The 17,299-nt window shown below is 41.5% G+C and overlaps 1 protein-coding gene and 1 pseudogene across 1 annotated transcript in view; one reads left to right on the plus strand and one right to left on the minus strand.

The window, feature by feature from the left end:
• The first annotated feature begins 2,030 nt into the window (after positions 1 to 2,030).
• On the plus strand, positions 2,031 to 3,178 carry LOC121934486 (annotated as a pseudogene).
• Positions 3,179 to 5,800: 2,622 nt separating this feature from the next.
• Positions 5,801 to 17,299, minus strand: part of LOC121934485 (tropomodulin-3-like) — a 44,280-nt gene continuing 32,781 nt past the window's right edge. Inside the window, exons 5-10 of the mRNA XM_042475041.1 lie at positions 15,589 to 15,678; positions 14,250 to 14,380; positions 13,308 to 13,415; positions 12,369 to 12,512; positions 10,768 to 10,912; positions 5,801 to 6,473 (exon numbers count right to left, since the gene is read on the minus strand). Coding sequence (XP_042330975.1) covers positions 6,439 to 6,473; positions 10,768 to 10,912; positions 12,369 to 12,512; positions 13,308 to 13,415; positions 14,250 to 14,380; positions 15,589 to 15,678 — 653 coding nt within the window. The 3' untranslated portion in view covers positions 5,801 to 6,438. The remainder of the gene's footprint in view (positions 6,474 to 10,767; positions 10,913 to 12,368; positions 12,513 to 13,307; positions 13,416 to 14,249; positions 14,381 to 15,588; positions 15,679 to 17,299) is intronic.

Genomic DNA, 17,299 nt, shown 5'->3' on the forward strand with positions numbered 1-17,299 from the left:
ATATTGGTGAAGGCTGCTAGGATTTGCAGCCCGACAACTGCAATGTCTGGAGGTCAGCACAATTTCCACTCTGGTTAATCCCTTTAATTCTTCCATCACTGTCTCTCCATGAGATAACCAAGACAAATGTCTACCAAACGGCTTGTCCCCATCCACCTTGGATGTTTACATTACATTAGGCATTTAAGAAATTAGAATATTCTCCTCTGAAGGAGATCACACCAACACCCTTTGATCATGAAGTGCAAACTGCCATCTTGAGGGGGAGAGAATCCAGGCCTGAAGAAAACGAGCCCTCCTCCAACCACCATCTTGAGGGGAGAGAGGCCAGGGCTGAAGAAAAAGAGCCCTCCTCCAACCACCAGCTTGAGGGGGAGAGAGGCCGGCCTGAAAGAAAAAAGAGCCCTCCTCCAACCACATTTGAGGGGAGAGAGGCCAGGCCTGAAGAAAAGAGCCTCTCCAACACCATCTTGAAGGGGGAGAGAGGCCTGGCTGAAGACAAAGAGCCCTTCCTGCAACCACCATCTTTGAGGGGGAGAGAGGCCACCTGAGAAAAAGGACCCTCCTCCAACCACCATCTTGAGGGGGGGAGAGAGGCCAGGCCTGAAGAAAAAGCCCTCCTCCAACCACCAGCTTGAGGGGAAAAAGAGAGGCCAGCCTGAAGAAAAAGAGCCCTCCTCCAACACACCATCTTGAGGGGGGAGAGAGGCCAGGCACTGAAGAAAAAAGAGCCCTCCTCCAGACCACACTTGAGGGGGAGGAGAGGCCAGGCCTGAAGAAAAGAGCCCTCCCCAACCACCACTTGAGGGGGAGAGAGCCAGGCCTGAAGAAAAAGAGAGCCCGCTCCAACCACCATCTTGAGGGGAGAGAGGCCAAGGCCTGGGAAGAAAAGAGCCCTCCTCCAACCCAACCATCTTGAGGGGTGAGAAGGCCGCCTGAAGAAAAAGAGCCTCTCCAACCACCATCTTGAGGGGAGAGAGGCCAGGCCTGAAGAAAAAAGAGCCCTCCTCCAACCACCATCTTGAGGGGGAGAGAGGCCAGAGCCTGAGAGAGAAAGAGCCCCATCCTCCAACGCACCATCTTGAGGGGGAGAGAGCCAGGCCTGAAGAAAAGAGCCCTCCTCCAACCACCATCTTGGAGGGGAGAGAGGCCTGGCCTGAAGACAAAGCCCTCCATCCAACCACCATCTTGAGGGGAGAGATCCAGGCCTGAAGAAAAAGGCCCTCCTCCAAACCACCATCTTTGAAGGGGGAGAGAGCCCAGGCCTGAAGAAAAGAGCCCTCCTCCAACCAAACCATCGTGAGGGGGAGAGAGGCCAGGCCTGGAAGAAAAGAGCCCATCCTCCAACCACCATCTGTGAGGGGAGAGAGGGCCAGGCCTGAAGAAAAAGAGCCCTCCTCCACCACCATCTGAGGGGGAGAGAGCAGCCTGAAGAAAAGAGTCCCCATCCTCCAACAACCATCTTGAGGGGAAGAGGCCAGCCTGGAAGAAAAAGAGCCCTCCCAACCAACCAGCTTGAGGGGGAGGAATCAGCCCGAAGAAAAAGAGCCCTCCGCCAACCACCATATTGAGGGGGAGAGAGGCCAGGCCTGAAGAAAAATAGCCCGCTCCGCCGAACCACCATCTTGAGGGGGGAGAGGGCAAGGCCTGGAGAAAAAGAGAAGAGCCCTCCTCCAACCACCATCTTGAGGGGGAGAGAGGCCAGCCTGAATAAAAAGCGCGCCCTCCAACCACCAGCTGGGGGGGAGAAGAATCCAGGCCTGAAGAAAAAGAGCCCTCCTCCAACCACCATCTTGAGGGGGAGAGAATCCAGGCCTGAAGAAAAAGAGCCCTCCTCCAACCACCATCTTGAGGGGGAGAGAGGCCAGCCTGAAGAAAAAGAGCCCTCCTCCAACCACCATCTTGAGGGGGAGAGAGGCCTTGCAATTTTTTGTATTGTTTTGGAATTTTATTGTACACCGCTATGATCACTGCGGAATAGCGGTCTATAAATAAAAAATATTATTATTATTATTATTATTGTGCTAAAAATGAAAGGTGATCATGCAGCAGCAGTGATAGATACATGGATTATCCCATGCTTGTTTCATACTGCTAACAAACACTTGAAGATTGCTCTGCAGAAACAGCATGAAACTGCCAGCAAACAGAAAGAGAACTCAAACTGTGGAGTTGAGGGACTTGCTGCCTGGGTGAAGAACTGGCTTGCAAATGAAACTGAGGTCTTTATCAGTATTGAAGAGGCTCGGCAGCACCTGAATGACCTCCTGGAGGAGGACCGGAAGACTTTGGCAGAGAAAATCACATCGCTTAAAGAAAAGCGAGATGCAAGGGAGAACCTTCCCTCAAAGTACCTTCTCACACAATGGTGTGGAGGTGAATTATTTCATCAGCAAGCAGATTGAGAGCCTGGAAATAAGAGATGGAGCTCAGGAAGGCCCAGATTGCTGATCTGCAACAGAAGCTCCTTGATGCCAATGCAGGAGACCGGACCAAACAGCGCTGGAAGAGCATCACCACCATCAAGTACCTGATCCTCCAAAGTAGAAGACAGCAAACTGGAGAACTGCCTTCAACAGAGCAAGTCCACAAGCGCTGACATGCACAAAATGCTCCTTGAAGAACAGAAAGTGGCAGCTGACATGAAAGCAGAGCATGAGAGCCGGCTGGTCAAGATGGAGCAGGAGCATCAAGTAAAGGTCCTGTACCTGCTCAGCCAGATACAGCATAAAGAAGAAGCAGAGAAGCAGCTCCTGGAACAGCTCCACTTCCAGGATGAAGAGCTGTCAAAGATGAAAGAAGTCTTTGAGAAGAACCAAGATTGTTAGATTGTAAGCCTGAGGGCAAGGAACCGTCTAATTAAAAATAATAATTGTAAGCCACTCTGATAGCCTTTAGGGCTGAAGGGCAGGGTATAAATACTGTAATAAAAAAAATAGTCATGGATGAGCAAATGGGGGATGCCAAGGATCTTGACTTCAATCTGTAATTGTTTAATCCCTTTTTAAGGGACAGGGAATATTGGGTACATACTGTTTTCATTTTAACATGTATGCTGCTTTGATTGTCCAGACAAAAAGCAGGATATAAATAAAAAGTTTATTTATTATTTATTTATACAGTGTAATACAGTTCAAGCATCTCTCATGCTTTAAGTTAGTTTAGCACCAGCTGATCAAAGGACACTCCTGCCCATGTATGGTAATCAAAGCTGGGGAAAGTTGCTGTTTGGACTACAATTCCCAGAATTCTTTCGGATTCTGGGTGCTGATGTTCAAAAGAATGCATTTTCCAAGCTCTGAAGTTATTTCAATGTGACTTACGCAGACAAAATACCCAAATACAGGACCACAGTCCTATGAGATTTATTTTAAGGTAGTTTTGAGACATATCTGTTCATTGTCACTCACTACCAGTGGAATGGAAGAGGTAATTTATGCTGATTCCTCCTGCAGACTACTATGCAGATCCCAAAACTGCTTCTGAGGATCCTTCAACCTTTTAAAGCAAATTTGGAAGGTTATGGGTGTATAGATGCTGGTAGGAGAGGGTTGCCAAAAACTGTCCATTTTGTCAAGCTGAGTCAACACCATTGGATTCAAGTTTATAACTGCATCTGGATGATGGAAATTCAAGGGGGGGGGATATGTATTGTAAACCAGACCAGTCCATGTGCAGCCTCTGCTAGTTTTGTGGCCTAACAAAATTGTTGTTTTTTTCCAAGCATGCAACATGCCATAAATTTAACACAGACTTATTTATTTTTAAAGGTAATCCTCTGCCTTTACAAATAAAGGCCAGAGCTCTGCAATCTTTGGTTTCTTGGAACAAGTCAAAGTACTTTAAGTTGTTACATCTCAGTTAGAGCCTGGAACTTTTCACATGGATGTGTTGATCCTGGAACAATTATTTCTCTTTTCACTTAATGACTGTTGGAAATGACAAATGAAAACACAAATTTGTTTTCCCATTTTTTTCTGAACAAGTTTTTTTTTAAGTGAATACAAAAGAAACAGAAACATATGATCTGCGCATATATCAAGATGCAGTACAAACTACAGCAGCCTTCCTCAACCTGGAACCATCTCAATGTGTTGGACTACAACCCTCACCCTCCTCAGCCAGCATGCTTCCATGTCATCTGGGTGATGGGAGTCATAGTTTAACATATTTGGAGGGTAACAGGTTTGAGTAAAATAATTACAATAATGAACAAGTTTTTGCTTCAGTCCTCAGTGATTTGTGGGTAAAGTTTATCCAAGACAGAACTTTATGAAAAATAGTAAATCAGAGCCAACTGATCATAAACACAGAGATACTCTACATATGAAGTTGAAGGCTTTCATGGCCAGGCTATATGGCCATGTTCTAGAAGAGTTTATTCCTGACATTGTGCCAGCATCTGTGGCTGGCATCTTCTGAAGATGCCAGCCACAGATGTTGGCAAAACATGAGGAATAAACTCTTCTAGAACATGGCCACATAGCCCAAAAACCCACAAAAAACTATACTCCACATCTTTGATTAAAATGTTTGCATTCTTCCCTCTGCAATTTAGTTTTATTCTGGTCAAATAACACCCAAATTGCTTTAGAGTAAGAGCAAAGGGCCTAAATACTTAAAGGCACCAGATCCCATCTGATCGTGGAAGCTAAACAGGGTCAGCCCTGGTTAGTAATTGGATGGTGGACCATCAACAAATACCAGGTGCTGTAGGCTGTATTTCAGAGGAAGAAATTGACAAAACCATCTCTGAGTGTTCCTTGCCTAAGAAAACACTATCAAATCCATGGATGTGAAAGTCCATGCTTATACACACACACACACACACACACATATTTCAGAATAAACAAAGAACAAGGTGATCCTCAATATGGAAACAGATTTTTTTTCCTGCCTAGACAAAATTTTGAATTTAAATAAATTCGGAGTCTCCTTTGGGCATCCTCTTCCAGATACAAAATGGGTTCAACACAATAGTACTGCTTATGTTCTGTTGACTTTGCCAAGGTTTGCACAGGACCAACCAGATAGATTAATACAGTCATCAGCACACCATGTAACACTGTAAAGCTATAAATCCATGGTGAGCATGAATATAGTGGTAAGTTAATATAGAGAGTCAGTGTGGCATGAGAGCCAGCATAGCATAGTGGTTTGAGTGCTGGACTATTTTAATTTCCCACTCTGCTTTGGAACGGTGCTATATGGGAATTTCAAAATGGTGACTTCCCAGACCCAGCTACCCAGGGTTTAGGATCTGCATCAGGATGAATGGCCTTGCTACCCAGGTTCTACCTGTGGATGCTGAGACTAAGCAGATATTGTAAAATTTCTGGAAAGCTTATTATGCCCTGCTTGTCAAGACAGGAAAATTCAGGAGCATATGCAGCCTATATTTCAACCCCCACAAACCGGTTTCTCACAAATTATGCAATGACTATATGTTGTATTATGGCTTAGGAGCTCTGAGTTTGCAATGCTGACACTGAGGTTTTAACAATCTCCCCTAGTCTGGAATCTTTACATGCTAAGAAAACGTAGGCCAACACAATGCCAAGGAAATCAAAGAAGATGTGTATAAATAAATCCAGCTTAGACATAGTAGACTAAAAACCCTGAAATGTCAGGTGTTGCAAGTTAATTTGGGAGGGGGGAGTTAAGCCAACTAAGCAACTCTTCTTGGCAAATGTTTAAGGTGCCCCATCTCCATTTTAGACAGTGTAGTTTACCCACAAGTTTAAAAAGAGCAAAGGATTCTCTTGATGTGGAATCTTCTTTTAAAAGAAGAAAAAGAAGAAGACATTTCAAGTTTAATTGCCATATGAAGAAAGCATTATTTTTTAAAAACAGTCAAAGCATTTTCAGAACAAAAACAGTATCTTCTGTAGCAATGATTTAGCATCATCATCATATGAAGAGGGTAGATGAAATAAGTAAAATCCTTTGTTCTCCTTTTAAGGTCCCCCCAGCCCATTGTTTTCAAAATATACAAAGTCCTGGTACTTAAATAAGGATCTCAGCTTTTTTTGCTTGAAAACTTATTCCCTGTGAGTTTAAATCCATTTACCTGCTGGTTATTGACTGTATATTATACAGACTTTAGCACTAGTATTTATCTTTCTGGAAGACACCTGCCCCAAGTTTTGAAAGAAAAGGATTTGTTCAAAAAACAATATTGGCTGAATGGGGTTATAAGATATTCAGGCATACATGTGTTGGGTATCATGTATAGCAACATAACTTTACCAAAAAAGCCCCAAGGACACCAAAGGAACAAACAAACAAATAAACAAACAAGAGGTGGAATGGCAATTCCAGTCTTTTCCCTTCTACCCAGGTAAGAAGAAATCTTGGGATCGTTGAAGCCCAAGCAAAGCAGATGTACTTGGGGAGCTCCAGATTCTCCACATTCTGCAAATCTGGTGGCAGCAAGATTTACACATGGTCTCCTTCCACTCTTCTCTTGCGAACTGTGTTCAAATGGAGAAAATAGTAGGTTAAGAGAAAATGCTGGTTAACTATTATTCTATTTCATTTGACTCCAGAAAGGATGTCTGCTAACAGTCAAAAGCCAGAAGGAATAATTGCACTGATGGCCAGGATACAGTCATTATCTGTGATTTATAGATTTGTGACATTTAACTCTCTCTTCCTCTGATGAGTTTAAGATGGCATGCAGGGTTCTCTTTCCTGTTTCATTTTCATTACAATGTTGGGAGGTAGGTCAGGCTGAGAAAGAATGGCTGGCCCAGGGTCACCCTCCGAGGATCATAGCTCAATGGAGAGCAAACACAGGACCTCCCAAGTTTCATTCCACCACTCTAACTGCTGCATCAGGAGAGATGCAGTTACTGAAAGGCTATCAACATCACATGGCTTACAGCACAGCTGTTCTTTGATGTAGCTGCCAGAAAGTTGTATATCAAAAGTCTTAATTGTTCATTTTTGAGGAGTGTCAATTTATCTGTTTATTATAGCTCCAAAATTTATTTCAGATGGGCACCCTCCCTATATTTCTGCAAGTTAAGACCGCTCAAGGGGACTAGGTCCTGCAGAATTGCACTGCTTTATCTGTGTTTTGTTTTTAAGTGTTTTTAAAACTGGTTTTAATTTTATGAATAGTGGCGTAGTGGTTTGAATGTTGGACTATGTATGACTCTGGAGACCAGGGTTCAATTCCCAGCTCAGCCATGAAACCCACTGGATGACCTTTGTCACGTCACATGTTCTCAGCCTCAGGGGAAGGCAATGGCAAACCTCTCTGAACAAATCCTGCCAAGAAGGTTCACCTTAGGGTCACCATAAGTCAGAAATGACCTGAAGGCACACAACAATAGTTTAATTACATTTTTAACTTTAGTATATTTTAAAGTGAGTTTTATTGGGTGTGAGATTACCAATAAAAACCAGGTGCTGTAGGCTATGTTTCAGAGGAAGGAATTGGCAAAACTATCTTGGAGTATTCCTTGCCTTAGAAAACCCTATGAAATCCATGGAGTTGCCAGAGGTCAGCAGCTAATTTGAAGGTGCATACACATAAACATATATTGTAAAGATGTGTCTCTTTTAACTGATGTACTGTATATACTAGTGTACAAGTCAACCTCGTGTACAAGTCAAAGGAAGATTTTAGGGCCAAAATCATGGATTTTGGTATGGCCTGTGGATAGGTCAAGGGGAAAACTTAGGGGCATGTAACAAAGGATGTAAAGGACAAAACAAAAGGAAAACACCACTTCCTTCCTTTTTTCCTCCTATCTGGATCTCTCCTAACCATGTTATCCGGGACGCCTAAAACCAGACCCAGAATCCTGCCAGGCCAGCACAATCGAGGCAACATATCACAAAACACAGAATTACACAGACAGACAGCAAACAGATCACTTGTACACAAAACTTTGGTATGTTAAAAATATAACACATTATTGAAAGAGCTTGAAACTGCTTTAAGCCTCGTTTGTTTTTTGTTTTTTAATTTACACAGCTACAGTTAAGGGAAATGGCTAAGTATCCCAAAGATCCTGTCTGTTCTTGAAAGGGTGAGCTCTGGTTAGTAGTTGGGTGGCAGACCGCCAAGGAATATTAGGTGCTATAGGCTATCTTTCAAAGGAAGCAACTCTGTGTAGTCCTTGCCTAAGAAAACCCTATGAAATTCCTGGGGTTGCAATAAATTGACAGGCACCTTGAAGACACACACACAGTTAAGGGAATGGTGAAATATTCATTTCAAAAATCTAGTTACCGTATTTTATAAGATCAAAATTAACTGTTGTTTCTGCATGGTACAGTTCTCTGGCCTGTTCTGGGGCAAGAAAACACACAATTCCATAAAGTTATCAGCAGAAGGAATAAAACCCTTCCAACTCAGTACTGCACACAATAGTGGAATCCTGTTGGTGGCTTATGCATTCTGACATTCTGTGATGAAAGTGATTTAGCCTTTTGGTTTGATGAGGACTCTCTGCATCCAATTCTAGGCTGTGAAAGCAGAGTTGTGTGTTGGTGCCATAGCTCATGCAGATGTGCATGGATGCACATGCATGCTTGGTTGTGCATTTGACTGCACATTTGGGATTCCAAACAACTGCCCAATGTTGCCATTTAACACGTGGGTTGTATAGCATCAAAGGGTTCCTTCACATGCAGAGATTTATGCACATAATCGTGAAGAGGGATTTCTGCCAATATTGCAGGAAAAGGATACTGACATGTGGATTTGGCAAGGAAACACTTATCAGCACTATATTTTGCAAGTAAATAGCTATTCATCTGAGGAGGCCCTGCTCTCTGTCCCACCAGAATCAGAGACACATTTGGAGGAAAGATTGATTTATAATGGTTTTAAACTTTGGTACGGTATTAGTTTTTAACTATGTTTGTTTTAACTTTTTACGCCACCTTGAGGCTGAAACTGAGGAAAAGGGGGGATATAAATAAATATTGTCATTGTAATCATCATAATCAGAACTCTAAAATTTAAATGCAAAGTATCAGGGATATTCCTATGAGCCATGTTTTATAAGCACAGTAAGCTATTGGTTTGCAAGACTAAGACTGAACAGGCAGACCTGTGGCTTGCAGGATCCAATTCTGTTTCTCTAAAACCCCTGATCCCATAAATAGAAGCTCAGGGAAATGGACACACACTTAGAATAGGAAAAGTGCTTAAAATTAATTTTTTTGAACTAAGGCCCGGGACAGACTGGTGCTATGTGCCAGCCTGGGGCCGATTTTAGGGATTGGGAGAGAGGAACATCCGCACGCTCTTGAGCCCTACCAAGCACCGTGGGCACCATCATGGCTTGCCCTTGTCCACACGAGGGCCACTATGATGTATGCACAGCGTAGCATCCAAACAGCGCTACGCATATGTCATTAGTGCACATGAGGGCTACAATGGCATCCCACACACATCCTAAAAAGAACACACCAGGAGCAGGTTCTTTTTATGCCTCACAGAGGCTGTGCCGTTTGGTTGCTGCAGCCTCCATTGGTGGCAGAAAGGGGCGGCATCTCGCTGTCCCTTTCTCTCCATTTGTCCAGCCCCTAAATTTAATTCAACATATGCTGTGAGTAACAATACACCATTTGCTACCTAAAACTGACTTTTAAAACCCATGTTTTATCTGTGAATGGTTAGTGATGGCCAACTAATCATGCAGTTTGAAATGAATTCCAGCACAAACTGCCGATGAACAAAGCAGACATGCAGGAAAGTGTGATATAAGTGTGGAGCACACAGATCTGCTAGGAGACATATACAGAGATTTGACCTGCAAAATTTTAAAAGTGGTTTTCCTTGCAGTGTTCAGTACCCAAGTGAGCATTTACAATAACTTTCATCAGAAGCTTCAGGGATGAAGATGTGAAAAGATATTTTCAGAAATGTTTACTGCTATGCAGCAGACTAGGAAAGCAAGAAGAAAGAAGGGGGAAAAACAAGACATCAATAGAAAATAAAAGATTTCCCAGTAATGGAATATCATAGCTGGAAATTGTGTGCATGGCGGGGGGAGATTTAAATTAATATAGAGCTTTAGATAAAGATATCAGCAGCATTTTCACACTACAAAATTCAAGTACAGTGCGCCCGTGTCATACGCGGGTGCGCCTTATGCGGCTTGAGCATACATGCTCAAGCCGTGGGGCGCACGCGGGGCGGAAGGGGCGGCGTGTCCCATTCAATTTCTCAGTTTGAATGGCACAGAAAAATATAGCTAATAAGAAGCTTATCCATTTAATCACAGGTTGCAACAAAGCTGAGAGTGAAAATGATAGAATTGAGAAGGGCCATCTAATTCATCCTCCTGCTATGCAAGAATATACAACTAAAGCACTCCTGATGCCCATCCAATTTCTGTTTAAATATGCAAAGTCCACTACCCTCTAAGACAGTCTACTCCAATGTTGAACATCTCTGACAATAAAGAAGTTCTTCCCAATGTTTAAGTGGAATCTCTTTTCTTCTAATCTGAATCCACTGGTTTGTTTCAATCACTAGAGAAGAAAAGAAACTCGCTCCAACTTCTACATGGCAACCCTTCAGATATTTAAAGATGGCTATCACGTCACTTGTCAGTCCTCCTATGTCTTTAGAGAAGGATGACCATTTTTAAATGAAACATACCACTAAGGAGGACTGTATTTTAAAAATAAGTATTATACACAGTTCATTACTATGAAAATATTCTTTATCAGGATACAAAGTTACAATAACCAAACTTAGCACAATACATGCTCCTTCCATAGAAGAAATAACCTTACCTAAATCGTTATTTTTTGTAATGGCATTTGCTGCTCTTGTCCGTGGTCCCTGTTGTGTAAAATGATACCCAAATTTAAGAATCTTGGTGTTTTCCTCAAGCATCTTTGCCATCTCCATTTCTGCTGGGGTCCCCAGCTGCTGCCTCTGTTGGAATCAGCAAACATTAGAAGTCAGCCAATGCTAGTCTCCTAGAGTAGAGTGGCTCAGAGTAAAACTCCTAACAATTTAGGAATGCTTTATCAGCAGTGGCAATGCCAAGACGGGAATTCTAGTTCTACACAGCCAAGTCAGCATGAATGGGGGGTGATCTCCCATCTCAGGAACAGGAGATATCCTAGGGCTTGCCTACATGGACAAATTCTCCCAAAGTCCCCTTGGGCTTGTTGCGTCCTGTTTACATGACACAGGCCAAAACCACAAATCAGGTGCAAACTATCTTCACAACACTTGCACCTGATTCAGCACTGCCTCCCCCTAATAACCCACATTTAAATAACTCATCTTTCGCTGCAGGTTTTCAGCTCTCTTTGCAGCAAGGGCAACAGCCACCTTTACTCATGGTCCCTGAAAACCACCTGGTGTTGCCACTGCAGATGCGAGTCTCTCTGAGATCAGAAGGAGGCACCCAGTACTGATAACTAATTTGGGCCATAATTTACTTTTATGCATGTACATTTTAAATAACTGTACATTAAAAACAAACCCCTCTTTTAGCCTTTTTAAAAATCAATTTCAACTTCTTTGAAATGTTTGTTTTTATCTTGTTCAATTTAAACAATTCCAAATTCAAACAGGCAAATAACTTCAACAAGATTAAAAACATATTGCTTACATTGTTTTATCTATTTGGCGCCTCGCAATCTTATTAGAAAATATGGGATAAAATACATATTTGTAATTCAATCAATCAATCAATCAATAGCTGGTAACAATTCAAAGATGGTCCTCACATTCCTCTCTAGACACTACATGTCCAGGCTGTGACAGGGAAGGAAAAGGTGAGTCAGGGCTGCGGGAGTGATGGCACAATAATCCTTTGGTCTATTCAAAGACCTAAGGAAGAAAATGGAAAAAGGGGCTTCAGAAGTTATCCTCGTCAAGGTTTCTTTTTTTGTTTGCTTTTCCCCCCTGGGTTCTTGATTATTCTGTCCATCCCCATGTATGTGTCTGGCCCCATTACTTCCAATGCTTTGGATTGGTCATTTCTTGGATTGCAGTTCCCTGAATTTCCAGCCAGCATGGCCATGGGACAACCAATCCAAAAAAGTTATTTTTCCAAGATGTTTGGTTCCTCAAGGAGGCAGATGTGACTAAATTTACCTAGGGTTGGAAAAACTTAGCTCGAGGTCTGAACTGAGAATTTGGCTTGTGACTCCTCTAAGAAGCTTGGGTCATACAGCAAACTTTAGCTCAAGGTTTTTAAACCTGAGTAAAACTGCAGAGTGACAGATGTGGCTACTCTCTGAGAAATAGCAAGGTGCTCCCTTCTTGAGTTCACCTCATTAGAGTTTAAACCATATATTGGTCTGGTCTCTCAGCAGCCTATATTTAGATTGTTAACCTTAACTACAGTATATAAAACAGAAGCAGTTATAGTTACCTGGTTATCTATTTTGATTTCATTAAGGGTTTCGTTCTCTCTGAGTGCATCAACCAATGCCAGTATGCCTACTGAGGTGATGAAGTTGGATTCAAAGTTGAGGCTCTTCAGTGTTTTGTTCACCCTGAGCATGTCTGCAAAAGCCTTGGAAATACAAGCAGCATCAATGTTACTAGATCGTATGGAAAAATGAAACAGAATGCAGCCTTGTCTATCTAGTCACCTAAGGCAAGAAAGGGGCTTTACACATAAAAGGCAAAATTCAGACCTGTTTTAGGGTACCTGAAGGTGTACTGACTGAGACCTTCCCTCCACCTGGAACCTTTCATCAGCCTGTGCTAAGTAATGAAGACACACAAACCTGATAGGCTTCCATGCTAGCATGATTACTGTTAGCTGACCTTGTATAAATGACTACCTACAAAGCCCTACAAAAGACTTAACAATTAAACCAGTTCTTCAGCAACTTGCCAACAGGAGAAACTAGTGAATAAACCATACACTGCATCTTCTCCCTCTGGAACCAAACCATCAGATTGTCAATAAAAGAGCTAAAACCACACCTGGGTTTTTAAAGTCTCAAATGCCTCCCTCTAAGGCACAGCTGAGAATGTTGGACTAGGACTCTGGGAAACCAGGGTGAAAATCTCCACTCAGTCTTGGAAACCCATTGGGTAGCTCAGGTAACTCTCACTCAACCTACCCCCACATTATACCATGTACCTGTCGGCGTTCTCAACTGGGTCTGCCCAGCTATGGTCTGTTTCCAAGCTTAGTCAAGGACAGATGGACACTGAAAATATATTTCAATGCATCATTTTGACTACAGTAAATTGGTTTTAAACAGCTGTCTATTTTGCTAGCTCCCCTGTCCCTGACTCCTAACCATCCTGGACAAAAAAAGGACAAATTATTTGCCAAATCCAGAATATGACTCACAACTGCAACAGGGTCGTTGCTCCGTGTAGCTGCAAGACTGAAACTCTTCACACAGGTATTTCTCTCTAGTGCCTTGGCAAATTCTTTCAATGTTGGAATAGGAATGTTCTTGAATTAAAACAAAATTATGACATTATCAAAGGTATATATACAATATGAGATCTGTTTAATCAGGGTAAACCCAAAAACTAAAGAAGAATTTGCCTTAGCTCAAGCATCATTAGAACTTACCCAGCTACAATTACAGTAAATCTCTTTTTGGGGCAAAATTGCTTCGCAAAGGAGAAACACTATGTTCCCTCACATTAATTGAGAATATGTGTATATTAAAAGACCCAATGCTCAAAGGTCAATCAGCAACAATTTAGAGATGGATGACTGAGGAGGTCTCTGGTAGAAGTATTAACCACAGGGTAGGTTGGGAGATGGAATTGAAAAAGGAAATTCTTGAATCAAAATGGTTGAAAATATGGAGTTCACCCCTCTTCCAATTGAGATCAGTTTAGTAACAATGGTTCTGCAACTTTTACCATGAGATTTTCCTCTGACCCTCCTTCTTTCATTGTAATACCAAACATTTTTTCTTCCTTGCTTTTACAGTTATAGTACTAAAGTAGTTCACCACTTTTATGCTTACAACCAAAATAATTTTTAAATGAAATGTGTGAGACAGGGAACAGGAACACTGGGGGAGAAAAGTTCATGGAAGATGATGGGGAGGGAAGCAAATCTCTGCTCATAGCATCATTAACTACACCTCAACCAGGAAAGAACAAAAAGAGTGGACACAACCCCAGTATATTTAGAGCATTCATTCAAAGTTTTTATACCCTGCTCTTCTGCCGGAGTGGCATGAATGGATGTAGAATACAGTACTTGAAATCCAGAAACATAATAGTCCAATATTTACTAGAACCATTGGCCCATCTGTTTGAGAGTTACCTTTATGTTGTTCAGGTTAACCTCAACAAGCCGAGGATCATTGTCTTTAATCCTCTGTAAGCTTTCCTCCACATTTGTTGGATTTGGTGGCTCATCAAAGACAGGTACCATCTTTTCACCTTTGACTACATCTGAATGAAGAGATAAAGAAAGTCAATCATACAAATGTGTTCATACTTTCACTGAATTATGCCAAGTATCAGTTCTTAGCATCAGGTTTGTCAGTTAGCAGACATTTCAGACATAAAAAAAAACATTTCAACATCTTCTATAACATGACTAGAGATTCTATGGCCTTCTGGATGTTAGACTACAACCCCCATCATCTGTGACAACTGAGGATGATGGCTGAGGCTGGTGAGAAGTGAAGCTCAACAACATTTGGAAGACTGCAGAGTCTCTAGCCTTATTTGGCAAGATATCAGGGAGAGAAGCCTGTCCTATGGAAATATATTTTAAAAAAACCAAACCCAAGATACACCAATTAATCTTCCTTTATAGATTTTCCAAGCAAACACCAATGTTATGTTGTTGCTATGTGACTTCAAGCTGACTCTGACTTATGGCAACACTATAACAGGGTTTTCTTGGCGAGATTTTGTCAGAAGAGGCTTTAGGTTAAAAGTGTGACTTGCCTAAGGTCACCCAGTGAATTTCCATGGCTGAGTGGGGATTTGAACCCTAATCTCCCAAAGTCTTAGTCCAACACTCAAACTGCTAGACCATACTGACTCATGCCAAATACCAAGGAATTAAAAAAAACAACCTCAACTCTAAATTTGTGACTTTTTAATACTTACTCATTTAAAGTACTATTTTAGTTCTTATCATTTTTTTAAAGTTAGAAATGACAAAGAATAATCACACCATCAAAGTCACATGAAACAATATGAATAGTGGTTTCTGTTGGGAGTTAAGAAACCTTTGGATTCTGTTCAACAGTTCCTGTTCTACATTCTCAAATGCTTTTAAGTTTGTTCTAGTACAAACAAACCTGATGCCATTGTTCCAAAGCAATCAGTGTATGCACCCACAGCTGTTAATATTACATTTTATCCTTAGTTCTGTGTGTCACAATTTTCTTATCCCTTCCAAATGCAACTTCTATCTCTCCCAGGATTTCACAACTACTAAGCATGGAACTATCTTTGATGCTCATTCTTCACCATGCTCCTAAAACTCCCCCAGGAGAAGTGACTTTGGTTCCAAGGAAATTTCAAAACCAATAACTACCTATAAGTGAAAACTGACATGTTTAAACCACTTGCGTTTTTATATTTTAGATTGCCTTCAGCAATCATTGTTAGAATGCTTCCTGGGTTCAAAGATAAATACTCACTTGAGAAACTTTCATTGTTGACACCATTGCTACTTCCCACAATATCACAGAACTGAGAGTTGCTTATCAAGTTGTGCATTCCGAGGATAGCTATCAGGAGAGAGAAAGCAGGGAAAATGAGCAACACCTAAAGTTACCTTTTGCAATGTACCATTTAAATAAGACATATATCTGCAGTAGGATTTTCTCAAATATGAAAGCCATAATATTCAGTCTTATTAGCTGCAGTTACATCTCACCTGTTCTCTAAAATTCTGAAATGTACTTGCCTTTCCTTCTCTCCAATTTACTTCCACAACTTGTAAGATAAGGTGACTGAAACTTGAAATGCTATGCCTAAAACCTGGATGTCCCAAATCCCAATCCAACACTCTAAAACTATATTGCGCTGACCACCACTGGCTCTTCCTTTCTTCTGCTCTTAATATTTGTTGTTGTGTGCCTTCAGGGCATTTTCGACATGGCAGCCCTAAGGCAAACCTATAATGGAGTTTTCTTGAACAGATTTGTTTTGGGTGGTGGTGGTGTTGCTATTCCCTCTTTCTGAGGCTGAGAGTTTGGGGATTGTCAAAGGCTAAAGAGTGGATTTCAGTGGCTGAACAGGATTCAAACCATGCTCTCCTAGGGTCCTAGTCCAACACTCAAAGCACTAACCACGCTGGTTCTCACTTCATCATTTATCTACTGTTATTTTAACTCAATGCCACTATCATCATTTGTACAGTCTAATCAACATGCAATGCACTATACAATGTTAAAAGACAACAGGTCCCAGCCCCAAGTAGCTTACACACCAACTACAGTAAAGGTGAAAAGAGGGAGGAAGGGGTGGGTCAAACACGGAATGTATGTTAAGTTTAGTTACACCAACTTTGACTTCATTTCAGTAGAAGATGAAATTTAAAGTCAGGCCAAAAGCTTTAGGTGGGATACAAGGAGGAATTTGAAGAAACTGAGAAAGAGGTATGTTGCAAACTGTTTACAGAACATGCCATGCTAGTCTTATGGCAACTTCCTACTTTACAAAGTAACTGTGGCTGCTGCAGCAGAAAGTGGTGACAATAGACATTTCTTTCAATGCCTATAGACACATGGCAGAGAGTCCTAACTTAAATCAAGGGTCTGCACACAGGAAAGTATGGATTTTTTATTTGAAACTCATTCATCTATCACATGCATTTTTGCATAGCTGATGCAGAACATGCTGGAAGGTATACAGTAAACCTATTTGCTATGTTAAAAAACATGGACACTTTTAACTTTTTAAAAATATATATATTTATTGAATTCATTTTTTGCTTCTCTAGTATAAATGAGTGTTCCAAATAGTTTTTTAAAACTGAGAGAAAAGATAAAACACCAAATGATAATTAGAATATAAAGTGAATCAATCTTGGATTGCATACTAAAGTCTGTATAAAAGAATTCCATGACAACTCTGGGCTTAATTTTGCACTCCTTGCAACAATTAAAACAAAACAAAACCAGAAACAAGCAGAGATCCAGTTGCATTTATGCTTTTTGTAATTTCAGGACTCGGGGCTGCTTTGTACCTGTTCCAAGGCAAACCTGCTACCCTTAAGGCTTCTAGGTGCATAACAATTCGTTTTTGACATTTCCCCCCTAGTTTAGGGAGAGGGGGTTCATTAGCAAAGATACCAAACAGGCCTTGGGTGCCCTTATGTAGTCTGTGGGTGACCTTTGGCTCACT

Source organism: Sceloporus undulatus, chromosome 6, assembly GCF_019175285.1.
Source record: "Sceloporus undulatus isolate JIND9_A2432 ecotype Alabama chromosome 6, SceUnd_v1.1, whole genome shotgun sequence".
Classification (NCBI taxonomy): domain Eukaryota; kingdom Metazoa; phylum Chordata; class Lepidosauria; order Squamata; family Phrynosomatidae; genus Sceloporus; species Sceloporus undulatus.